The sequence below is a fragment of the Arachis stenosperma genome, chromosome 1, assembly GCF_014773155.1.
Source record: "Arachis stenosperma cultivar V10309 chromosome 1, arast.V10309.gnm1.PFL2, whole genome shotgun sequence".
NCBI classification, from domain to species: domain Eukaryota; kingdom Viridiplantae; phylum Streptophyta; class Magnoliopsida; order Fabales; family Fabaceae; genus Arachis; species Arachis stenosperma.
The window spans coordinates 50,991,274-51,018,216 of record NC_080377.1 but is presented as its reverse complement, the minus strand read 5'-3'; the positions used below and the strand labels follow the sequence as shown (position 1 = coordinate 51,018,216).

At 35.1% G+C, this 26,943-nt stretch overlaps 2 protein-coding genes across 2 annotated transcripts; one reads left to right on the top strand and one right to left on the bottom strand.

Moving 5' to 3' along the window:
- Positions 1-14,622: 14,622 nt before the first annotated feature.
- On the bottom strand, positions 14,623-15,645 carry LOC130979601 (uncharacterized). The gene has a single exon (XM_057903071.1). It carries the CDS (start codon positions 15,643-15,645, stop codon positions 14,623-14,625), a length of 1,023 nt encoding a protein of 340 aa, XP_057759054.1.
- Positions 15,646-23,104: 7,459 nt separating this feature from the next.
- On the top strand, positions 23,105-23,614 carry LOC130979584 (proline-rich receptor-like protein kinase PERK2). The gene has a single exon (XM_057903050.1). The coding sequence runs from the start codon at positions 23,105-23,107 to the stop codon at positions 23,612-23,614; it is 510 nt and encodes a 169-aa protein (XP_057759033.1).
- Positions 23,615-26,943: the final 3,329 nt, after the last annotated feature.

Here is a 26,943-nt window from a genome sequence, read left to right as displayed (position 1 = left end):
AGCGTAAGGCCCTGTGTGGTAGGGTGTTACATTATGGTATCAGAGCAGTTCGTTCCTGTAGAGCCTGAGGGATGGACTGATTATGCTTCTGGGCATACTCTAGGTGTGTGTATGTGCTATTAGGATATCTGATTGATATATGTGGCATAAATATTCATGAGCATGCATTTGGAACTTGAAGCATTAAACTTGCGATATTGAGACTGATCAACTTAATATCACTTGTTTGGTGTGAACAGGGACCATATGTCGTCTCGTGGATCCGAACGAGGTATACGGAGAGAAAATTCCGAGGATGAACCAGTGCAAGGACGTCGAGGTGGAAACCCTAGTGCTAGTACGAGTAACATAAGTCAATACTATAAGTCAATGACCCTTACTGATTTCCTCAAGAATGGTCCACCTCGGTTTAACGGAAACGCTAATGCCCTGGAGGCGGATCAGTGGTTTCGAGAAGTAGAGAGATTTTTGTACACTCAGCACGTTCCTGAAGTACAGTCAGTGGAGATAGTGACTCATATGTTGGAGGGAGATGCTCAGAATTGGTGGCAAGAGTTGTGTCATACCTTGCAGGTGGAGTTAACGGATGTCCCTTGGCATAGATTCAAGACAGAGTTTTACGGGAGATATTTCTTGCATGCGTTTCGCATTGCAAAAGAATTGGAGTTAATGCAACTGAAGCAAAAGGATATGTCCGTCGCTGACTATACCCGTGAATTCGACAACCTGTGCCGTTTCTCAAAAACTTGTCAAGGAAATCCAGCCGATTATGAGGAATGGAAGTGTGCTCAGTATGAGAAAGGACTAAGGAGAGATATCTTTAATTACGTGTATCCACAAAAGCTAACAAATTTCACTGAGCTGGTTAAGAAGAGCCAGCTCGCTGAGGATTGCTCCATGAAGTGGACACTGCTACAGGAAGGCTTTGGTGAGACCACTCCAGAAGAGCCGCGCAGGTACGGACTGGGAATGTGTTTTCGATGTGGAGCACCGGGACATATGTCTAGGGATTGTTCGCGTGGGAGAGCCGCAGATACGGGTTGGCCACGACAGGATCGAGGTAAGTATGATACCGAATGCGTAGAATGGATTTGTTCTATGTAGAGCTAGGACCCCGCTTTCATTTAGGTTACATAATCGGATGTGAAAGTTTAGGACTAGAAAGACTGGGCGTAGTTTTGGACTTAGATAAATACTAGAAATTTAGGCCGATAGAAATATCTCTTTAATAACCGGTTAGGTGTCAAGAGAAAAAGTAAGTTGTGATAGAATTAGTGTCAGAGGCTGAACCAGTTTCGAAAGCATTACGTATGATGACACCATTAGAATCGGCAGAATTTAGGAACTAGATGAAACGAGTATTAAAAGCGATAAACCCGTCATTCTAATATCAGCCTGCCTTATAACCTTTCTGCATCGAGTTTATCTTGTATATTTCGCTTTGCGTAGACTTTTAAGCCATAAGAATATCCTGGATTTACAAACAAAGCATGTCAAATCTTTCTGTTTTTCTTTGACATGTTTAAGAAGGGAAGTTACGTTAGTATGAATCTTTTCCATGTTATATCAATTTTCGAGGGCGAAAATTTTTATAAGGTGGGTAGAATGTAGTGACCCTCAGTTTTAAAAATATAATATAAATAAGTTATAATTTATTTTATAAAATTAGAATTTTCTTATTTTTAGAAAAATTATTCAATTATCAAAAATTGAACTAATAATTTTAATTTAATCAAATTCATGTTATTATTATTATATTATTATTATATTATTATTATTATTATTATTATTATTATTATTATTTATTATTATTATTATTATTATTATTATTATTATTATTATTATTATTATTATTATCATCTGACTTTCCTATTTTGATTACCTATGCTTTCGTTTATATATATATATATATATATATATATATATATATATATATATCTTATTATTATTCACTAAAGTTTGTTCCTGTATTATTATATTATTATTATTATTATTATTATTATTATTATTATTATTATTATTATTATTATTATTATTATTATTATTATTATTATTATTATTATTATTATTATTCACTATTTAACCTAATACTTCAATCATTATATATATATATATATATATATATCCACTAAAATTTATCATTATCGTTATGTATACGTATACATATAATATTAAGCTTTGTAATATAATATTATGCTATTATAATTCATTCTTAGCTTCCTTCTATATAAGTATAATTTATTATTATAATTCCCTTTCATAAAGTGTATATATAATATAAAGGAAGCTAAGGCGGCGTACTAATCATACATATATATATCATTAACGTATGCAAGAGGAAAGAACAGAAAGAAAACGGAGAGAGAAGACCGAGAGAGAACGTAAATCCTTCTGAACCTCCGGCTTCGATTTCTTGCAATCCGTAACTCCAATAAAAAATCTAATTCGGTAAGAGTATTCGTAACCTCTTCCTCTACACGTTGGCACCATTTTTGATTAGTGGAAATTGACAGTGACGTAACTCCTCTTTCTTTTGAATTTGGCCAACGGGAGTTTTAGGAGGCATAAACGATTCTGGACATTTTCTTCTTCAATAGCTCAGTCAAAAAGCTTCTCCGAAGCTTTGAATATTTTGATTCCGTACGAAGGTATGGTTTTGGTTTCTCGTAGTTAATATTTAATGTCACGTGAAAACTTAGGCTAGAAGACCTTAAGATAGGGATGAACTGAGTGAATAATTGATGGTTTGTGTATATGGTATAAAATGTGAGGTTTAGCTGTTGTCAATAATTTGCTGTTGAAGTTGGTCGATTTGGAAAAAGATTTAATATTGGTATTTGTTTGATTATGAAATAATTTGTTATTGGAAATGATTTGAAGGACTGAGAGGTGTTTGATTTGATAGTCGGGACCCTTGAAGGGTGGCAGAAATTCGAGTTTTAGAGGAGATACTGCCAAGATTTCTATGAGAATTAGAGTTTTGATTTGAAAGGGTTATTTTAAAAAGGAAAGAGATTATTATGTGGCATGTGTATTTGAGACTATTTGTTGACCCTCTGTCGCAAGATGTGACCGGGCACTTTAACTCCCCGGATTCCCCCATGGGCATGCATATAAATATGAATATTGAATATTATTGAGCTTGGAGTTTAACTCCATGGAATACTATACTATTGAGCTTGGAGTGTGACTCCATGGAATATTATATTTGAGCTTGGAGTTTGACTCCATGGAATATTATTGAGCTTGGGGATGCGCGCACAGAGGGACGGTCCAATGGTTAACTACCAGGACTTGTCGGGTTGGCTGTATAACCGACAGATGAGACTCATCAGCCATAGGACAGGCATACATCATATGCATTTGTTTGTTTGCTTGAGTTTACATTATTTTGGTTTACTTAACTGTTTAATTCTGCTTATCCACTACTTGTTCTACTTGCTATAAATGCTTCTCTATCTGTGTTTTCCTTGTTTGAGCTGTATGTGTATGTTTTCTTAGAAATTCCTCTTGACGAAGGTGTGAGGAGAGAGGGTTGTTCCACCAGTGATTCGGAGGATTAGAGGAGACAGAACGTGAATTATTAGGTTAAAGTTAGATTCAGAATTAGAATACCTTAGACAACTTACCTAATTTCTGGTTTAGTTGAATTCTTAGGTTGAAATCTGAGTGTCGAAGTTCTAGGAATGCCTCTGGCTTTCCCGATACCTTTTATATTAACTATGCGGGCACCTTTACCATACTGAGAACCTCCGGTTCTCATCCCATGCTATGTTGTTGTTTTTCAGATGCAGGTCGAGAGACACCTCGTTGAGCGTTTGGGTATCCTCTTTACAAGCGAAGAACGGTCTTTTGGACTGTCATATTTTGTTTTAGGCTATGTATATATGTTTATAGAATCTCCGCATGTATATTTTGTGTTTTGTCCCTCCTAGAGGTCGACTTGGAGATACAGGGGTTTATTTTGTGGTTTGAGTTTTATTTTGGGTTGTATATATACATAATTATATACTCTGGTCGGCCTTAGCTTCGCAGGTCGAGTCTGGAGCTTGCTATCTGAGTTTTGGAACTCTGATATGTATATATATGTGTTCAGTTATATTTCGATTTTACCTGTTCGTTTTACGAATATCCATGCGAGTGTGTCACGATTTTCTGTTTATCAATTTGTTTTGCTTGTTCTTCAAGGCTCCTAAATATGATTTCACCCAACTATATCTATGTAGATATCATTTTTTTTAGAGGTTGTAATACCTTGCCACCTCTGCTTTACGACTTAAGCGTAAGGCCCTGTGTGGTAGGGTGTTACAGTGTATTTACGTAATTTTTTTTACTAAAGATAGAAGACTCAAATCCACAATCTCTAAATGACTATGGAGCGACTATGCCATTTGAGCTATAGCTCGTTGGCTAAATAGTTAACTTTTTTTTTTGCTAAAAGATTGGGAGATTCGAACCCGTAATTTTTAAGTATGTATAGGAAGACTATGCTATTTGAGTTATAGCATAATTAAATGATAGTTAAAATATTATTAACAATGTGATATATAAAATTGTTAAAGATGTATTTATTTATTTAGTTAATGAATAATGATACTGATATTGTTAGAAAATATATTCATTTGGTAATTAATATTGTATGAATTTTTGTTAAACAAATCTTGAATATTTTAGAGCATTTAACATGTTAATTGTTTTTATAAATATAGATAAAGTTAGGTGTTTTAATAATTAGTTTATTATTGTTAGATATTTGATTAGTAAGTAATAAATTGTTGTTAGATAGTTTATTAATATATTTATGATATTATAATTATAATATGTTTTTAAATCTTTGAATATAATAATTGTTGTTATTAATATAATAATAGTAGTTAAGTTGTTAATATATATGTTATTTGTAACCGGAAGTTGGTAAGGAATAATTGATAAATTTATTTAGTTAATTAATAATTATTAACAATAAATTTGGTATTTTTAATAAGTTATTTATTATTATTAATAAATTTAATGTCAAATATTAATATAGTGATATTAGAGTTATTTAGATATTTAATTAATATATTTATTTTGTTATAAATAAGTGTTTAAATTTTTGGATATAATAATTATTGTTGTTATTATAATAATAGTAGTTAAGCAATTAATATATGTTATTGGTCCATGTACATGTGCTTTTAATGAATAATTAAATTTAGAATAGTTATTAACACAAAATTTAGAATTATTTTAATAAGTTAGTTATTAATAAAAAAAATTATTATTAATATGTTAGAGGTGTTCAGAAAGTTATTAATATTTTTAGTTATATAATTCGTAGTTAGTTTTTAAATTTTATTAATTTTTTTAAGTTAGGAGTGATATTTAAATTTGTGACTTTTAAGTAAATATGAGAAGATTATGTCATTTGATATATAGTTCGTTGACTTTTAAATTTTATTAGTTAATTAGTCATATATTATTAATATATTTATGATAATTAAGTTTTTAAGGATATCTTTGGTTGATGTGAAATTTGGCTACGTTATGTGGAGTCCACGAATGTTAACGTGTAACTACTTATTGTCGCTGAATTTGTACAGTTCTATTATAGAGGACATATATGGGAGATTGATTTTTTTCACATTTTTTAGATTGGAGTAATCCAATGTCAGGGAGCATTAGTCAATACATTAATAGAAAGATGGCATTCCGATACGCATACATTTTACTTTTCGGTTGGTGAGTGTACTGTCACATTAGAAGACGTGGCTATGATACTTAGTCTTATGATTAATAGTCTTCCAGTGACATGAGTGACTGTAAATAGTTTCGATGTCCTAGAAGTTGAATGCTTAGATCAGTTTGGGGTGGCACCTAAGAAGGCAGATTGCAAAGGTAGTTTTATAAAGTTGATGTGGCTACGGAATCTGAAAAACCATTTAGTCCTGAATGATGAAATTGGAATTTAAAGGTACATAAAGTGCCACATCATGTTATTATTCGGGACGATCCTGTTTAGAGACAAGTTTGGGACAGCAGTGCACTCGAAATTTTTGCCTTTACTGTTCAACTTTGCTAGTATCAGTGAATTTAGTTGGGAATCAGCTTACCTGACACACTTATACAAATCTCTTTGTAAGACATCTCGTTTCGACTGCAAGAAAGTCGATGGTCTCCTAACACTTTTGCTGACTTTGCCCTAGATCCGTTTACCATTTCTTGCACCGATTTCTGTCAACCCCTGGTTTTTTCCGCTTGCAAATAGGTAAACCTATCTAGCAACAACTTCAGCTATATATTATCACTGTATCTTAATGTTTCGGTTTAGAGTTTGTTAACAAAATAAATGATATCAGTTGGCATAATTGGAAACGTACTGACTGACTATATAGATTTCATTCTCTTGCTCACTTTAGGAAGTCGTTAGATGAACTGTAAAGAGGCCAAATATATTTTCATGATATAAGTCTCTGTATTTGATATGACATATTATTTAGTTCATAATCATATGTTTCTGTGATGTGTCCAGTTTGTGTGGGAGACTTAAATCATAAATAAATCATTATGAACTTATCTTAAATTTATACCTATCCTGAATAAATATTCATTAAATTAATATAAATATATATATATATATATATTTATTTAAAATCATGTAATTATCTCAATTTTAACGAAATAAATACATAAATAAATGCTAATTAATACTAACCAAATAAATAATAAAATACAATCTTATCTTAAATTTAACCAAATAATGACATAAACAAATGCTAATTAATTATATTTTCATATGTCACGTAATTAATTAATCTATCAATAATATAACAAACAACAAAAATCTAATCTCTCGTACAAATATCCAAATTACGTATCTACATTCATATATTTAGGAAATTTTGGTGTATGTATGGCCTCCAAATCCAACACGCGTATGAAAGATGGCTCCTTAAATAGATGTTGATTTGCTAGTGCATTTGTAATTTCTGTCACATCTGTCTCCATAGTGTCGTCAGCTTGATCTTCATCTTTATCTGGACCAACGATCTCGTAGGTGCTTTCAAACTCTTTCTCATTGTCACTATTGTAATCTTCCCGTTCAATATTTCGATCAGTTTCAGATTGTTCGAACTCAATATACAACTCAATGAACGACATCTAGGAGCGACTTTCAATATTACATTGAAAATATCTCTTGCATGCTCGCTTTATCAGTTACATATTTAGTTTGAAATTGAACGAATCCACCAAATACCGATATAGGATACATGTATAAAATACATGATACTATTTTTAACATTTGAGAATCTATCTTCTCATAAATCACGCTTTTTAGTTCTTCAAATGAGATTGCGAATAGAATAACAATATCACTCGGATTCTCACATACAAATTTTACTCCTTTAGATGTTTGTAACAAAATTTGACCATAATAATATACTTTCAACACAACTCTATCATCCATTTTTTTTCTCACCTTAAAATAAATTTTAAAACTGTAATATTTTGAAACAGACTGGAAAATACAACCAGAAGAAGAGAGAACTCTCGAGGGGGTTGAGGGAAGAAGACTGAGGGAAAAAGAAAAACTGGACAACTAGAAAATGTGTTGAATATATATACCTAAAGAAATCGGTTGGTCCGATTTCCAATCAACAATTTAAATTATTTTTTAAGTAAATTGGACGGTTTGATTTGCTATATCACCACTTAATTTTTTTTAAAATGCCTATAATCGAACGGTCCGATTAATACCATGCAAATTCAAAATTTCAACTTCACACAAATCAAATTGTCTGATTTGTGTTTCAACTTTTACCAATAAATAAATTAAATGGTTCAATTTTTTCTACGTAAATTTAAAATCTAACAGCCACATCAATGTCTAACACACTCAAATTCCATAATAAAGCACAACACACATAAAACCTTTATCAGAAAAAAATGAGCCATCTGACTACTAGTAAATATTATTTTGATAACGATTATGTTAGATTTATACTTGTATTTACAAAAATTTATAAAAAAAATATATAATTTATATTTATATTTTATAAGACATAAATTAATATAATTTATATTCATATTTTTTAGAATTAATATACGTAAATTAATAAAATTTATTTATTAAAAATAATTTAATATTTATATTAACCAAGTAATAGACAAAATTATCAAAAATTACTGCTAGAGTTTTTGTTTAATTAATAAAATTAATAATAGTAATTAACTTCAATTTGTAGCTATAGCTACTATCATTGTGGTCTGTGGACTGGTAGTAAATGGTAATAGTCGTTAGTTGCAGTAGTATGTACTTCTTTAGTATTTTACTCCTTGATAGTTAAAATAGTTTGTTAAATATTAAGTGCGTATGAATTTGATAATAAAAAACTTAGACGTTTTACATTGTTCCGTATAACAGTGAATTAAATGATTTCTTTTATCAATTTAAGGATCATATATCATAAAATTATTGATACAACGTCTTGTTATTTAACTAATGAAAAAAATAATCTAATTTACCGTTGCATTTTTTAATATCTAATTTGAAGTTTTTTATCTTCAAAAATTATTTGTCTATTAATCCAAATTTTATTATATTAAATTAATATTTGAAAGATTATACTTTATAAATATAAATTAAACATAAATTATTTTATTTAATTTATATATTAAAAATATTAAAATTTTATAAAATAAAAAATTGATAAAATAAAAAAGTAAAACTCTAATCATCACTATTGAGTATTGAGTTAATATAGTGAAATTTATACATGGTAAAAATTATAAATTCAATAAGAATTAAATTATTTTTCATTTTGCCAATTTTTTTTTTTACTTTTTGAGAAAATTTTCCCTTGAAACATGGGCATAATAGTTGAGATTATCATTTCCAATTTTTTGCACGAGATGTGTTTGATATTTTTTAAAGCAGTTTATCCAGAAGTCCTTTTCATTCTTTCAACCTCACCTCGTAATACCCATATTGCTACTTCGCCAGTTCGCCATTTGTCTTCTACTTCTAATTCATATTTTATGGGGGTTTTATGGTTTAAATAAAATATAATAAAAGGATAATCTTACAACAAAATTACTTTCTCTTGTTTTTCAACTCAGGTTAATGTTTTAATAATTTTGAAATAATTGGTCATATTTAATGCATTTTTTTTTTTGTTTACAGTAGAGGCCCTCTACCTAAGATCCTAAAGCCAAAGAACAAAGAAACTAGAAAAGTGTAGGAAAAGAGATGCCACAACAATAAACTAAAATAAAGAAGGGAATGGGGCTGGGTGGTTCGAATCCAATATGAGAGTAGCAAGACCATCGACAACCTTGTTTGCTTCTTTATAGACATGTCTAATTTTGACTCTCCAATTACGGTTAAGGAGCGTAGAAATCCATCTAATGATGCGCGTTAGTTAGAGTTGGATGCTTGTTAGGAGGCTTAATAATCATCTATATAGTACCCTTCGAGTCTGTTTCCACAATAAGCAATCTGATCTGATTCCCTTCTCCTACACTATCTCAAGACCTCTGAAGATAGCATTAATCTCCACTTCAATCGTTGTAGCATTGTCCAATTTCATGGCCAACCCATAAATCCACCCTCCAGTATCATCATTCCTTATTACACCTGCGCAGCTAGCGGGACTTGGGTTACCCCTGCAGGCACCATAAGAGTTCAACTTAAATCACACCCAGGTGATATTGCTAATGTTAATCTAATCAAGGACAAGCTTTCTAATTTTGTCCACTTTTATCCAGGCAGAAATAGTATGCCCATGGCCATAATCATTCCTATACCTCCAAATCATCCAGGTAGTAATAATAAATCAAGAATGAAAAATGAGTTGAGAGCCTCTCCACTTCACTATTTGCTCTTTGAATGCCCTTCCAATTTCAAATCTTCTCCCAAACCAAATCTTTGTGCATATTATAAGTATGTTTAATAGAGAACTCGCCTTTAGGATTTGTCCTCCAATACAACGCATCAATACAATCATTGGGCTTTGAGGGAGGAAATTTACTGTTTTTTACAATCATATTATTAAGGAGCACGTGGTTGAGTTCTCTAATCTTCCAATATCCTCCTCAGTGATATAGGACTTTATAGACCTTTCCAACTCATCAATAGTAATTGATGGAGAAGCAAAATTCCCCATTACTAACCAGAAATCTCGCATTTTGAAGGATCTTCGGCCACCAGTTAGTGATGTCCTTCCAAAGAGTCGAATCTCCACTCTTGTGCCTACGATACTTTGCTCTTGATTCACCAGCAAATTCCAGCCACTCTTGATAACAAAAGAGTCATTGACAGTTCTTAAATCTCGGAATCCCAGACCACCACAATCCTTAGGGGCTAAGATCTTGCTCCACCCAATGATGCCATAGAGCCATTGACCGACTAAGCGAGTGTAATTCTACTTGCCATCGAAAGAGCCATAACTTGAATGTTTGAACCCAAATATCTCCCAATATCATGTGTTTCTTTAAATCCACTTTTGGAGGTCATTGCTTGGTTGACCCGATGCCCGGATGCATCGCACATTTCAGCTTGAAGCACTAAAGCTTCAAAGAAAATAATCAACTCATCAGCCAACATAAGGTGTATGGGAAGAGTTCATGGATAATGATATTGCAAAGTTGCTAGGGAATACCAAACTCAAGCAAGGTTGTTTCAATCAACTTTCAATTAAGCCTATCACAGGCTTTCATAAGATCAACTTTGATGGTCATAAATCCCCTATTGCCTTTTTTTTTTTTTGTCGAGTAATAATTGTTGGGCTTTTGCTGGGGATCCAAAAGCCTTCTTTGCTTGTGGATACTGAGTGAGCCATCAATGACAACTTGCGGTACTCCTTTTTCACATCATCAAGTGATGATTCAAATGGAAGCAATACTCAAACGGATTCAACTTAAAACAAGAGAGAATCCTAGCAGCTTCGTTGTCCCTCTCAGCTTCGCTAACTTCGGCAAAGAAGTTCTTGATAAGCAAATCATCGTCGATGGTGGCAGCAGTCGCATAAGCTGTCTCTTCCATTTCTCCGATTTCAATTTCAATTTCAGATTTTACCAGCTTTTCGGATCCAACCACACCTGCAGCTTGCAGCTGCTCCTCTTGGCAAATCAGTCATCCTCTTCTGTTCACCGTAGCAGCACCCAATCGTCGCTGTCCCCCAACGAATTCTTCCATAGCGCAACCAATAATGGCGATGAAGAAAATCAGCGCTTCCTGTTTAGCATCGAAGGTCGCCGTCACTCTCTTCACCTTGCGCAAGAAACCAGAATCTGCACCCTTCATTCCGGCGACATCACTCTGCTACCATTAGTTCTTTCTGCTTGGTGATGATGAAAACAAAGCAAGGATGCCACAGTCACTTTCCTCTCTTGTTGAAGCTACAAGTTGTCACCACCCCAAGTCAGAGTTGGTTACCTTGTTGCCATGTCCTAGTGGCTGGTGCGTTGAAACTCTGTTATGGCTGTCCCTCTTCTTCCGTTCTGGTTGGTCATGGTCTCTTTGTAATTCTTCTGTGTTTCTCTTCTTGCAATTTCTCTAATTTCCACTGGTTGGTTCCAGGTCCAATTTTGATTCAATTTACCATTTATCGCAAGGTTTGCCACTTGATGTGCTAGTTGATTGCCCTCTCTATGTGTCCATGTAAAGCCGCTATTCGATATACCTTCCACCAGGACATAGATATCCCTTAAAATCGGATCTATCTCACCGACGGTTTCTTTTGCTTTCACTGCTTGGATGAGAGGTAAACTATCCGATTCAAATAGGATATTTTCTAATTGGAGATTTTTTGCTAGAATAAGAGCACTCCTTAATGCCATTGATTCCACTGTTAAACTTGATGTTGCTCTGACTATTTCAGCTAATCCTGCTACCAAATTTCCTACTTTATCTCTGATTACAACAGCTGTTGCGCCCTCTCCGGATTCTTTCTTGAAAGCTCCATCAACATTCGCTTTGAGCCTGTCTCCTATTGGCGGCCTCCAGGTAACCCTTCTTCTATAAGAATTTCTATTTTCAATACCATTTCTCTTGTCTGTGATTGGCTGCTTCTGTTCATCTAATTTATTTGCTTCCAAGAATTCCGTTTCCAAAATTCTCGCCCTTGTAATTGTTGCCATTGGTTCTGTATTTATATTTCGAAAAATTGCATAATTCCTGGATTTCCAAATTTCCCAGCTTAGGTATCCCAATTTGTTTATCATAGTTTCTTTTGCTTCTTTGCCCTCCCTGTTAATTTGTCTCATATTCTCTAATAGCCATACTCCATATGAGGTAACATTTTCTGGTGTTGAAATACATTGACTTTGAGCACCAAACCACACAGCCCTCGTCCAAGGACACAGTAATAGTGCATGCTCTGTTGTTTCTACTTCAGTTCCACAAATTTGACATATAGGGCTTCTTATGATTCTCTTCTTATATAGATTATTATTTACTGGAATTATATCCTGTGCGGCCCTCCATACGAACATTTTGATTTTTTTAGGCACTCGCATTCCCCAGATTCCCTTCCAAAGTTCCTTTAAATTTGTGCTTGATGATGCTAAACTTGTTTCATGTTCTCTTTTCTCCATCTTTGCCACATAATAACCTGTCTTCACTGTATACGTTCCATCATATCTGTAAGGCCACATTATCCGATCTTCTTTATTAATAAGGCTTATTGGTGTTTTCATGATCATATCTCGTATGTTATGTGAAAAAATTTGTCTAATTTTATTTTCATTCCATCCACCACCTTCCTCTATTAAATCACTCACTCTATCCACTGTTGTGTTCATGGTTGCTAGATTTCTACTTATCCCCATAATCCAATTATCATCCCTAACTTTAATTGATTTACCTTGTCCGATGCTCCATCTTCCTTTCCTTCTTAAAAAATCTCTTCCTTGTATTATGCTTTTCCAAGCCCAAGATCCTCCTTTCCCCTCCTTGGCTTCCCAAAAATCTGTTTCTGGAAAGTATATACCCTTCAGTATTCTTACCCAAATGGCATCAGGATTCCTAGTAACTCTCCAAGCTTGTTTCGCTAGGTATGCCAGGTTCTGGCTTTGCATGTCCCTGAACCCCAAGCCTCCATCCTCTTTGCTCATGCTAATTTTAGTCCAACTTCTCCAATGCACACCTTTTTCTTTTCCTGAGCTTGCCCACCAGAATTTTGCTATTCTTGCACAGATCCTCTGACAGAAATTCTTTGGCAACATCACAACATTCATAATATATGCTGGAATTGCTTGTATCACAGACTTGATCAAGATCTCTTTACTTGCCTGATTTAGCAATTTTTCTTTCCAGCCTTCTAACTTGTTCATCACCTTCTCTTCTATCCATGTTAGTGCCTTATTTTTGGATCTTCCCCACTGTGCCGGTAGCCCAAGATATTTTCCTGGTTCCTCCCATGCAGACATTCCTAATATCTCCTCAATATTTACCCTCGTTTGGATAGGAACTTGGCTTCCAAAAATAATCCCCGACTTCTCCAAGTTTATCATTTGTCCCGATGCTTTCGTGTATTGATTCAAAATCTGTATAATTTGATAAAGTTCATCCTCCCTTGCTTCAGCCAAGACTATACAATCATCTGCAAACAAAAGATGTGTAATGGTAGGTGCTGTAGGTGCTGCCTTGAAACCTGTAATCTCTCCCTTATTGTATGCCTCCTCCATAAGAATGGTAAATACTTCAGCTGCTAATATGAAGAGATAGGGAGACAGTGGGTCTCCCTGCCTGAGGCCCCTCTGTGGATTAATGACCTTACTGAAGTTTCCATTTACTTTAATCCTATAAGAAGTACTTTTGACACATTCCATAGCGATCTTGACCCATCTTTGATGAAAACCAAATGCTTGTAACACTTTTTCCAAGAAATATCACTCTAGTCTATCGTACGCCTTATTCATATCTAACTTGACTACTAGATTTTGTGATCCTCCTTTTCCCTTTTTTCCAAGGCTGTGAAACGCTTCTTGTACGATCAAGATATTATCTTGAATGTATCTTCCACCAACAAAAGCACTTTGTATAGGAGAAATGATCTTGTTTAGTATCTTCCTCAGCCTGATTACAATTATCTTTGTTATGATTTTGTAGATAAAGTTGCAGCAACTTATTGGTCTCAGCTGGCTCAAACTCTCAGGCTGTTTGATTTTTGGTATAAGCACAACTGTTGTTTCTCCCATTTCCTTTGGTATTGTTCCCGATGCAAAAACCTCTTTCACCACTGCGCTTACTTCCTTATGGATTACATCCCAATGCTTTTGAAAAAAGAGTCCATTTAAACCATCTGGACCTGGAGCTTTTAAGCTCCCCATCGAAAATGCCGCTTCTTTAATTTCTACATCAGTAATACCCCGTAGTAGCTCCTCGTTCATTTGTTGGGTAACTCTCCTCGGGATCTTCCTTATGCTGTCTTCGAAGTTCCTTCCACCTATTGTTGTGAAAAGCTTGGTGAAATGTTCTTCAATTAAAGACATTATCTCCTTATTGCCACTGATCCATTGTCCCTCTTGATTTTTTAATCTTTCAATTCTATTACGATCCCTTCTTTGTATTGTTGAAGCGTGAAAGAATGAGGTATTTTTATCACCCCACCTCAACCATTTGATTCTGGATCGTTGGCCCTAGTACTTCTCCTCCCTTCTCCATAAGGCTTCAATTTTTTTCTTCAATGTTATAATATGTTGCTGAACCTCCTCTGTTAGGTCTCTTTTCTGAAGCTGCATCAGCTCTTCCTTCAGCCTATTTATCTCCCTATCTGCTCTCCTAAAGGTTTCTTTACTCCATTTGCTCAATTCAATTTTGCAGTTCCTTATTTTGCCTGAGAAATGTTCCCATTTGCCTCCTTGATTTTCGTTTTTATTCCATCCTCTTTTGATAATTTCCTTGCATTCTTCATGGTCTTCCCAATAAGCCTCATACTTGAACTGCTTGGAACTTCTTCCCTTCGGCTTTAGCTGTAGAAGTATCAGACAGTAGTCTGAGCTAATTGCTGGTAGAGCAGTAAGTGTAGCATTCTGATATATCATGCGCCAAGCCCAATTTGCCAAGGCTCTGTCTAACCTCTCTTTAGTGACAAATCCATTCCTCGGGTTGCTGAACCACGTGAATCTGCCACCTTTTAATTCAAGATCCATTAGCCCGTTATAATTGATAAACTTCCTAAATTCCTCTATTTGACTTCGAGGCTTTGGGTGTAATCCTACTTTCTCTTCTTGATCTAAAATATCATTGAAGTCTCCTATGAATATTTGTGGATCATTCGTTGGTCTGTTATGTGTTGACAACTCCTTCCATTGAGCCTTTCTATGTTGAAATTTTGGATTCCCATACACAAAATAGCAACTCCATTCATAGTTATTATCATCTTTTATTTTAGCTTTTATATAATTATCAGACCATGCATAAACATCAACATCAAGATTTTTATTCCACAAAAGGCATAGACCACCGGACAAGCCCCGGGGTTCGACGCAAAAGTGTTTCTCAAAACGTAATTTCCTTTTAAGTTTCATAATTCTACATTCCTTAGCCCTTGTTTCTATCAAGAACAAAATATCTGGTTTAATTTTCCTACAGAGGTCCTGAGCCTCTGAGACTGTCGCAGGGGCTGCAGCCCCGCGACAGTTCCAACTTAAAACACTCATGGGTCGAGGTGGGGCATGTGTCGGCCCGCCTCCTCAGCCATATCAAAAGAAAAGTTGCTATGATCACCTGTGACAGTTAGTCTTTCTGTGCTTCTCCCTTTGGTCTTGTTCTCAACTCTGCCCCTTTTGTTTCTCATCATAATGGTCTGTTGTTCCATCTCTGTCTCATCTGAATCCAGCATTATGAGGCTTTCTATCGCATCCCTTTTTCTTTTAATATTAAGATTGCATTGCATCTTGTTTGCCAATTCAATTTTCCAATTTTCTGGACTTTTCCTATCATGTTGCTGCTCTTGCTCTTCATCATCTTCACTAGCCAGCTCCACCAAGTAAAAGCTTCCCTTACCATCTCTATGGACTTGTGTTTTCCTGGCTTTCTTCTTCCCCACTTCCTCCATGTTTTGTTTTCTAAAATTCCATAGGCTTTCACTTGGCGCCTCCTCCCTAGTTCCCGTTACTATGACTTCCCTATGCTCAATCATCCTCTGTTCTATATTGACTTCATTTTTCTTTCCAAATTTCTCCCTTAATAACTCCCTTATTGTCTTGGCCCTTTCTTTTTCAGTAGCTTTTTCCTGCTGTATATGTTCTCTTCTTCCATGTCTGGTATGTGTTGGTAGCCTTGTATTATCTTTACCTGGGCCGTTGGTGTATGAGTAACTTTTTTTTCCTCATAATCTGTATTCCTTTGGCACTTTTTGTTGGGCTCTCCTTGAGATCTTCTTATGTCTTCTAAGTCTTGTTCTTCCTTCTCTATTGGGCCAGGCCCATTTTTATCTATACTCCAGTTGGCCTCTTTACCTCTTTGTTGTTGTGTAACCTTATCCAAAATCCCCATCAGTCTCTGATCTTCCTTCCCTAGAGTTTCCCCATTAGTCAGCTGATTTTTTGGGATTTCTCCCACCTGCTCTGCTACTTCCATTCTTACTTTTTCTCTACTTTCCTGACTTCCAGAATTTTCTTCTCCCTCCTTCTCCGTATTTTTTGCCTGATCAATACCTACTCCACTAGCTGCAGACTCTTGTAGCTCTGCCACACGCATGTTGTATTCTGTTCTTCCACGCGCCTCCCCTCTTTTCTCTATTTTTTCTTCGCTGCACTGTTCCTCCTCCTTCTCCGTTGCAACATGAATTGATTTTGCTTGATTGACCCCCATTCCTGCTGTATATTTAGGCATATATGAGTTCCATGAGGCCATCATCCTTTCTTTGTTGCACTCCTTCCTTCCATGCCCTAAGACTCCACAGTTCAAGCAATAAGCATCTTGTAGTCTTTCGTATTTGAAGTGAATCCTAGCATCAGGAAGATTGTCCCTGCTCATCCAAAATCCAGTAGGTAGTGCCTTTGTAACTTCTATGGCCACTCTCACTCTGAGAAAAGATCTTACCAGAATATTATTTTTGAATGGGTCCTCCACTTCTACAACTATCCCCATTCTTTCACCTATAAATTTGGCTGTTCTAACATTCATGTATTCCAAAGGCAGACCATGAATCTGTACCCAAAATTCTAGAAAGCTGTGATCAACTTCATGTATTGACTCATTTGGTGGCCACAGTTTTAGATTGATCAGATAGCCCCTTACACTCCATGGCCCCTCCTTTAAGATCTGTTGCCCTCTTCTTTTGTCTTTAATGCTTATTAACACCTTGTTTCTTCCCACTTCCGAGATGGATAATCCTTTCAGATTTCCCCATATCCCCATTAGAGCATTCTTGATTGTTTTGAAATTAATCTCTTTATCTACAATGATTTTTCCAACTATGTTGATGCATTCTGGCTTGAAAACCTGTTGCTCCTCTTGTCTGATTGTTATTGTTTTTCCTTCTATAGGATCACTGAGAAACAACGCCATCCTTGCTGCAATAAACTCCGCCAAAGCTCCGCCAGAGCTCCGCCAAAGCTTTTACCTTCAATGTGGTGCTAGAATGATGGTCTTGTGTGTGAAAGCTACGAAATAAAGTTGTATTGTTATGTGTGTGGATTCTATCAAGTAGATATGTGTTGTTTTGTGTTAATGATAGGCGGATTTTAACTTCTAATGACTATTTTGTGTTTTGTGATACGTAATCTCTCTTACCGAGAATTCCTGCATGTACAATCTCTCTCCAGTTGAGAGAAAATTGCTCTCCAGCTGAGAGAAACTGATTAATGTCCGTGTTTTCTTTGTCTCCCCTATTGCCTTTGATCTTCATGCGCTTTCTTTTTGTTTAATTTTGGTCTCGGTACAAATTTGGTATTTTTATTTTGGACGGATAAGAGTAGCTTTTATCTTCATTTGGGCCACATTGTTATTCCCCTTGTTTTATTTTTTTTTTGTCTAGAAAGAGTCTTGGACATTTTTTGGACCCATAAAGTAAGGCCTATTTCGAAACAAGTTATTGGCTTGCACGTTGATCGCTTGCGTGTTATTGACAAGAAGAAATGCCCCTCAACTCTGGAAAAAAAATAATTGAAGGGAAATAGGCAATTATAAGGAATAAGATGATTCGAACTTGAATCCAAAAATTAAAAAAGAAAAACATAGATATAGATGATTCAAACCAATTTAGGTTGTCCCCGTAGTTTACTCAGTTTGTAACAATCAATTGGCCAATAACAAATCTTTAAATGAATCTTAAATCTGCAATAAATTAGTTCTTAATCTATTGAACTAGAGAATATCATAAGTAACTGAGAAAAAAATATGAACGAAACTGATAAACTATTTAATATTTAATATATTATACTAAAATGATCTTGGACATGCATTTGTAAATAAACGCATAAAAAGTTGTTTCTCATTCTAATTATCCGAGTTCAAGTATTTTGCATTCAAACAAATTCAAACAATGTTATTATGTATAATTAAGTTACTATATATTATGTGTGAGATATTGTTAACTCGCATTTTATTCATATTAAATAGAATGTGAACAAACTATGAAATATAAAACTTCTATGGACGTGTTTGGTAGAGAAAAACATTTCATTATTTTGACATTTCCATAAAATAAAAATCTCTCAATGTTCAGTAGAAGATTTAAAAAATATTTATTTTGAGAATGTTGCTTCTTTAAAAGGAAAAAAGAAAAAAAAAATCACCAACATTTCTATCTAAATATTTCTACCTTCTAAGTGGGATAGTAAATTTTCTATAAAATTGAGTATTTCATTTATCAAAAAAAAAAAAAAAACAAAACAAAATTTATCTATATGTAACTATTTGATATTATTGTGTTGTTTAGCTTGCAGCCAAAACTATCACTTAGTTTGACATTTGATCCGCCTAACTTGTTAATAGAGGTGGTAATGAATAGGAAAAGATAGAATTTAAAGTCAACTTTAATTTTATTCGTGGGTTGAGAATATTCTAACTTTAATTTTATTAATTTTTAATTTGTGGGTGCCTGATTCTATATGTAGGTTACAAAAAAGATATAACATTATTATATAACTTAATGATAATTTAAAATAGAATTAATTTTTATGTAAAAAAAATATTAAATTATCAATTAAAGATTTTCTTTTAGTTTCTAAAAATCTTTTGTATTTATTGAAAAGTTTTTAGTTCAATATCTACTTAAAACATATTTTTATATATATATATATATATATATATATATATATATATATATATATATGTCGTTAATTAATACAGATGTTTTTGAAATATTAATTCCAAAAATGTTTATCCTTTTGCTACACATTCTAAAAAAAAAATCACCTACCCAGTAAAATTATCTTCCGAGATAACAAATAAAGGTAAAACTCAATCTACTAAAATCTCATATTCCCTGCAAAATTATTATTTAAAAAGAGAGAAAAAAAATTACATGATATGTGCGAAGTGTCATCATAGAGTAGTTTGAACGGAAGATATTTTTTCCATACAATAAAATCATAATAAGTATGCAATGCATGATCAATAAAATAAAAATAATATGTCATACATGCATTAACAAAAAGAATAAAATAATGAAAACATGAAATGCATGCCATCATAATGCACTGCCTTTGTTGGAATATATATAAAGCATAGTTTAATAATAAAAAATGTTACTTTATTTAGCAACTTTTTAAAATACCATAGTTATTATAATCGTTATAGTATAACTATATTAGAATAACTTTTAATATATATATATATATATATATATATATATAAATAAGTGTGTGGCATAAGATAGTAAAAGTAGTGATATATAAAAATAAAAGTAATGATATACTTTAATATTGTAATTTTTGGTGTTTTTTAAAAGTGTGGAAGATACATAAATCAGAGAGTCTGATTTTTATATTTTAAATTTTTTAATTTTTTTAACAAAAATTTCTCGATTCAATTTCTGTTCTGTCACAAATTTTTTGGTCTAATTTCTGTATTTCTCACAAATCAAACAGTCCAATTTTTGTTTATCTAATTAAACAGTTTCACATTTAAAAATAATACCTTATCAACCCACATTTTAAAAGAACACCGCTCTACTCCAATATAAAAAACAAAATCTGTGGCATAAGTGTAAGTGGGAAATAAGAGTGGGTGTTCTAGTCGAAGAAAGCTAAGCCACGAAGCATTAAATAAAAGGAGAGTGGGCTATTTTTATGTGTGAGTAAGATCAAGAGAGAATGAAGTCTGCGTGCTAAGTTTAGTGAATGTATTATTATTATTTTTTATATGTATAATTTTCTTCATGTAATTGAGAGTTTGTAATTTTTTTATTTAGTTATAATATTTCTAAAATTATTTAAAGATAAATCACTGTGTTCAATTCATTTTTTTTTACTTTCAAATTTTAGTTGCGTTATTTTGTTTCGTTACTCCAATACCCAATAATAGGATTAGAATTTTAGGTTCATAATATAATGTTTCTACTGTGAAGGAGCAGAGCAATGTTAGTATTGATAGAGTGAAAGAAGATATTAAAAGTGAATAAAGAAGGGTAGTCAGTTAAGCAAGTTTATCTAGCTGTTAAGTTTGTTAGGAGATTAGTTAAGTCTGCTGATCTGGCATCTTCAGATGCTTCTAGTGTATGCTATATAAGTCTTGTACTGCTGTAAGTCTTAGCTAATGAAAAGTAATCCTTTACTGTTCAAATCACTCTTCTCTGAACTCTCTTCTCCTTCACTCATTCTCCTTGCTCTCACTCACCAGTCTCTGATTCCTTCATGGTATCAGAGCTGGTCTTCTAATGGAAAACGAAACCCAAACCATGACAAATTCAGAAAGCACTCACAGCGTCCACAGCTCAGCACAAACAGCGAGCTCACTAGGCTTTGCTGCAATTTCGATCTACATGAAGCTCGACAGCGACAACTTCTTGCAGTGGAAGGATCAGGTAGAAGCAATGATCGAAGGAAATGACCTATTGAATCACATCACTGGAGTTGGAATTCCGCTTCAATTTCTTGAAAATGGCGACACTAATCCAGAATTTCAGAGATGGAAAAGACAAGATGCCTTGCTTAAATCTTGGCTTCTGGCGGCGATGACGAAACCCTACACCACTCGGATAGTTGGTTGTGTATTCACCTATCAGATCTGGAACAGGTTAGAGACTCACTTTGCCTCTCAAATTAAGGCTAGAATTATGCAATTAAGGAACAAATTGAGCAACACTCGAATAGGATCCTCCGTAAACGAGTATGTACTGTCAATAAAAGGCACAGTTGATGCGTTAGTGTCAGTAGGTGAGACAGTGAGTGAGAGTGACCATGTTAATGCACTCCTTCATGGCCTAACCGAAGAATATGCGCCTTTGCTCACCTCTCTGCTAACAAAATCGCAAGGTATTACAGTTGGAGAGTTAGAAGTAGTGCTTTTTGCCAATGAAATTATGTTAGAAAGATTTAGAAAATCTGAGGTAAATCAAGTAGCTTATGCACATGTAGCACAATCCAGTTACGCAAATCAAGAAAGCTTGCAAGAAAGCCCTCAGTATCAAGCTAACTGGACTCAGACAAGAAATTTTCGAGGAAGCTCCCGAGGCAGGGGAAGATTCGACAGAGGAGGAAGGCATCCCTCTGGTTTTAGAAAACAGCAGCAATATGATGATAGGTTGAGAAATCAAAATTATGAAAGATCAAACTATGAGAGACCTCAATGTCAGCTATGCAACAAGATTGGCCATACTGCCAAAACTTGTTGGTACAGGTATGAAGAAGACTCACAGCCGCATGGAAGAAGCACTAACAAACCACACCAACTTGAACAACCAGGGACCAATTACAGCACTGTGATAGCAAATCCAGCAACTCTCACTGATTCTGTTTGGTATCCGGACTCAGGTGCAACACATCACATGACTCCCGACCCCCACAATGTAGCTGAAAAGGAGAATTATAACGGTGCAGAACAAGTTGTTGTTGGCAATGGAACAGGTTTGAGCATTAATTCTGTTGGAAAAGCCTATTTTAAAACTGAATTGAGCTCTAAATATCTCATTATGTAGAAATTGTTGCTAGTACCTGATATAACAAAGAACCTATTAAGTGTGTATCAATTTTGTTGTGACAACAATGTCCTCTTTGAATTTCATTCTCATGGCTGCTGTGTCAAATTCCAGGATTCTAAAGAATTGCTTTTGAATGGAACTGTTGAAAAAGGCATGTATAAGCTGTTGAATTTTCATCCTGTTCAAGCACCTGCTGCACTGCTCAGTTCAGTGGAGTCACATTCGCAGTCAACTTCAGATCAATACATGTTGTGGCATTCTCGTCTTGGACATGCCTCACATAATATAGTCTCAAAAGTTTTACAGCATTGTAATCTTTCTTTTCCTACAAATAAGCCATTTTGTACCTCTTGTTGCATTGGCAATTCTCACTCTTTACCCTTTCCTGAGTCTCAAACAGTGTATAATGCTCCTTTAGAGCTTGTGTACTCTGACATTTGGGGTCCAGCTCCAATGTCTGATTGCAATGGAAACAATTACTTTGTGAATTTTATTGATGCATATTCCAGATTTACTTGGCTATATCTGATCAAAAGTAGAGCTCAATTAAAAATAGTTTTTGTGCATTTCCAACACATGGCTGAGCTTCAGCTTAATGCCAAACTTAAGGTCTTTCAAAGTGATAATGCTGCAGAGTATGTCAGTTTGTCCAAATTATTGCAGGAACAGGGTGTTATTCACAGGTTTTCATGTCCACATATCCACCAGCAAAATGGCACAGCTGAAAGAAAGCATCGGCACGTTATGGAAATGGGGCTAACCATGCTCGCAGCAGCGTCTATGCCACTCAAGTTCTAGGGCGAAGCTTTCACTACAGCAGTCCAACTGATCAATATCTTGCCAACTCCAGTGCTGAACGGAGTATCCCCAACTGAAAAACTGCTCAACAAGAAGCCATCCTATGAAAACCTCAAGGTCTTTGGTTGCTTGTGTTTTCCTCACCTGAGGCCCTACAACCGAAATAAGCTTGACTTTAGATCCTCACCAAGTGTATTTCTTGGTTATGGCACCTCTCACAAGGGCTACAAATGTCTCACAAATTCTGGAAAAGTGGTCATTACAAAACATTTGTGTTTGATGAAGCCACATTCCCTTTCAAAGATCATTCCTTCGGTTTCTATTGCCCACCCAGACTTGAATCCTCACCTGCTATTCCACCGTCACTACCATGTATTCCTATTATCCCTCACCAGGCCAAACAACTCTCCTCAGCTTCTACCTTACCCATAACAACAGCCTCACCTACCATCCCATCTTCAACCCCAACACAAATCCCTTCAAGTTCTACTGTCCTTTCTTCTCCTCTGCCCCCCAGCCCCTATAATCCATCTCCTATGTTGCCTTCCCTCTCCTCGTCCCCAACTCCTTCCCACAGGGCCCCATCAGATGTCCCGATTCTAATTCCAATAGCTGATTTGGAAACAGTTCCACCGTCTGTTCCTACTGTTAACACTCATCCAATGGTGACTAGAAGCAAGGCAGGTATTGTTAAGCCTCGTGTTTTTGTTGCAAGTATGGAGCCAAGGTCTGTCAAGTAAGCATTAGATGACCCAAAGTGGAAGAGTGCCATGGAGTCTGAATTTACAGCTCTTCTAAGGAATAATACCTGGTCCCTGGTTCCTCTCCCAGCCGGCAGGGAAGCTATTGGGAGCAAGTGGGTGTTTTGCCTCAAATATAATGCTGATGGGAGCCTTCAAAAGTACAAGGCCAGACTTGTTGCTCAGGATTTCTCCCAAAGACCCGGGTTTGATTTTACAGAGACATACAGCCCTGTTGTCAAGCCAATATCCATCCGAGTTATACTGACCATTGCACTGGCAAATTCGTGGCCTATACGTCAATTAGACGTGAATAATGCCTTCCTTCATGGTGATTTGCATGAAGATGTCTATATGAGACAGCCACAGGGATTCATTGTTGGTGATGGTTCATTGGTTTGCAAGCTTACCAAGGCTCTCTATGGGTTGAAGCAAGCCCCAAGAGCCTGGTATTTCAAGCTCTCCAATGCTCTTCGAGATCTAGGGTTCACTGCCACCAAGTCTGATGTTTCGGTCTTTGTAAGGCACACTTCATCCTCTCTTGCTTATGTTCTTATTTATGTTGATGATATACTCATCACTGGTAGCTCAGAAAGTGAAATATCTGATGTTATTCAACGACTGAACTCTGCCTTTGCTCTAAAGGACATGGGTCCCTTGCATTACTTCTTAGGAATTCAGGTTACTAACACCAGTGATGGAGGACTGCTCATGACACAGGGTAAATATGTCCAAGACTTGTTGCTCAAAGCAGGAATGTCAGGGTGCAAACCATGCCATACACCCTTGCCCTCCACCTTGAAAATTCAGGCCACAGGGGGAGATACGTTTGCAAACCCCCATATGTATCGCTCAGTGGTAGGGAGTCTGCAATACCTCACCATTACCAGACCTAAACTAGCATACAGTGTGAACAAAGTAGCACAATTTATGCAGCATCCACTAGAGACACATTGGAAGCTGGTCAAACGAATCCTGCGATATGTTGGTGGCACTGCAACCTATGGCTTGAAGATTGATAAAGCTTCACCCACTTCCTTGCTGCAACTAAAAGCCTATTGTGATTCAGACTGGGCAGGGGATCCCAATGATCGCAAATCAGTTGGAGGCTTTTGTGTCTATTTGGGTAGAAATTTGATATCATGGCAGTCTAAGAAACAAGGGGCAGTAGCCAGATCCAGCACAGAGGATGAGTACAGGGCATTGGCAGACTTAGTTGCTGAACTAATCTGGATAAAAGGATTGTTAAGTGAGCTAAAGTGGAGCGTTCCTGAACCCCCCATGGCTTATTGCGACAATCAGAGTGCAGTCTTGCTGGCAGCAAATCCCATTCTTCACTCAAAAACGAAACACTTTGAGATTGACTTGCACTTCGTAAGGGATTATGTGACAAGAAATGAGGTTCAGGTAAGCCATATACCAGGCTCAGCTCAGATTGCTGACACTCTCACCAAGGCTCTTCCATCAGCAACGTTCTTTGATCTCAGAGGCAAACTCAAGGTGCAGAACTCTGAAGATTCAGCTCCCTTGAGTTTGAGGGGGCATGATAGAGTGAAAGAAGATATTAAAAGTGAACAAAAAAGGGTAGTCAGTTACGCAAGTTTATCTAGCTGTTAAGTTTGTTAGGAGGTTAGTTAAGCCTGCTGATCTGACATCTTCAGATGCTTCTAGTGTATGCTATATAAGTCTTGTACTGCTGTAAGTCTTAGCTAATGAAAAGTAATCCTTAACTGTTCAAATCACTCTTCTCTGAACTCTCTTCTCCTTCACTCATTCTCCTTGCTCTCACTCACCAGTCTTTGATTCCTTCAAGTATTATGATAGCAAAATTTAAGATTGAAAAATTTAAAGAAAGTAACTTCTCTGTTTGAAAACTAAAAATTAAGACAATTTAAAAAAAAAATTGCTTAGATGCAGTTGAAAGCAGACTCCCAGTTATTGCTAATGGCGATTGGAGAGATCGACAACAATACTGTTACCAATTTGCACTCAGCAATGGTTGACTCGGTATTATCAAGTATTTTAGTGAAAAAAACAACAAAAAAAATTTGAGACAAAGTCACTTAATTGTACGAGACCAAGTCACTACACAACAATATATTTCTTAAGAAAAAGCTCTATAATTTTCACATAAGTAAATATGTAAGAACCCAATTTTGCGAAATAATAATTTTTGGACATTTTGCGACTAGAATTTGTAAAATTCGAGAATCATAGTTTCCTTTAATTTAACGAGGCGAGTAGATAAAAAAAATTAAATAATAGTATTAATAAATGCTATGATGGCAATAAATGCTAATAATTAATAATTGTGATTATCGGAATAAAAGTTAACTGATAATATATTTTTATGGGTATTTCTTTATCCATTTATCCTCACTAAAATATTCTAAAAATATTTTGGAGCAGGATAATATACGGTACGACATTACCCATACCGATAAAAATATTTGTTTTTACTAGATACAGTAAAAATAAATGGCTACGAAATTACTGCTTTGGTAACTATCCATTAATAAGTAATCCTAGTCACTAGTTCTATGACTACATTCACCTCCTCTCTTGAGACATTTTCGATCACATATTAACTTAACATGTGATAAATTAACTAGGATAATTATGAGTGAGAATGTGAGATTATCCAAATCTCATCACCCATGACTCACATTTTTTACCTCCACTCTTTTCACTTGGCCAAATTTTCCTCTCTCTTTTATCATCATGATTAAATTTTTATCTTGGTGAGGTAATTAATGGATAGACATATATGTAGGAGAGAATAAAAATCATTAAATTCAACCTTATCTCTTTACTTTTTTAACGTGTTTTACTTTTCTCCCTTTGTAAATATTTTACTTTCACTTTTCACCATATTTAGTTACCAAGTACGATTAAGAAAAATAATTAGAGAGAAAAAGGGAGTGGGGTCGAGATTTAGAAAGAAGAAAAAGAAAGAAAATTAACTTTACTTTCATACTATCCCTTCTTCCATAATCAATTAAGAGCACTCCACCACTTGTCAAGCAAACAAGAACTAGGATCAACTCTCTTATCCCCTTCTTGAATTTTCTTCAAGAATTCACAAGGTGAGTAAGGAGAATACCCTCCTCTTTTTTCATCAATGCATTCGGCCATCATGCTCTCTCATGAAGAGTTGATGATATTTATTTCTTGTGTAGTGAATCAACACTAGAAACTTCCAAAAGAATGGAGAGAACACAAAAATTCAAAGCAAAAAGGGTAAGAACTTCTCTCCCTTTTTCCATTACACATTTGGCCAAATGGCCTAAGGGAGTAAAAATTGTATATCTTGAAAGATGAGAAATAAG

Bases quoted from the DNA above. Each gene is read 5' to 3' on its own strand.
- LOC130979601 (XM_057903071.1), bottom strand. From the start codon at position 15,645: ATGAGTGTTTTAAGTTGGAACTGTCGCGGGGCTGCAGCCCCTGCGACA.
- LOC130979584 (XM_057903050.1), top strand. From the start codon at position 23,105: ATGTCTCACAAATTCTGGAAAAGTGGTCATTACAAAACATTTGTGTTT.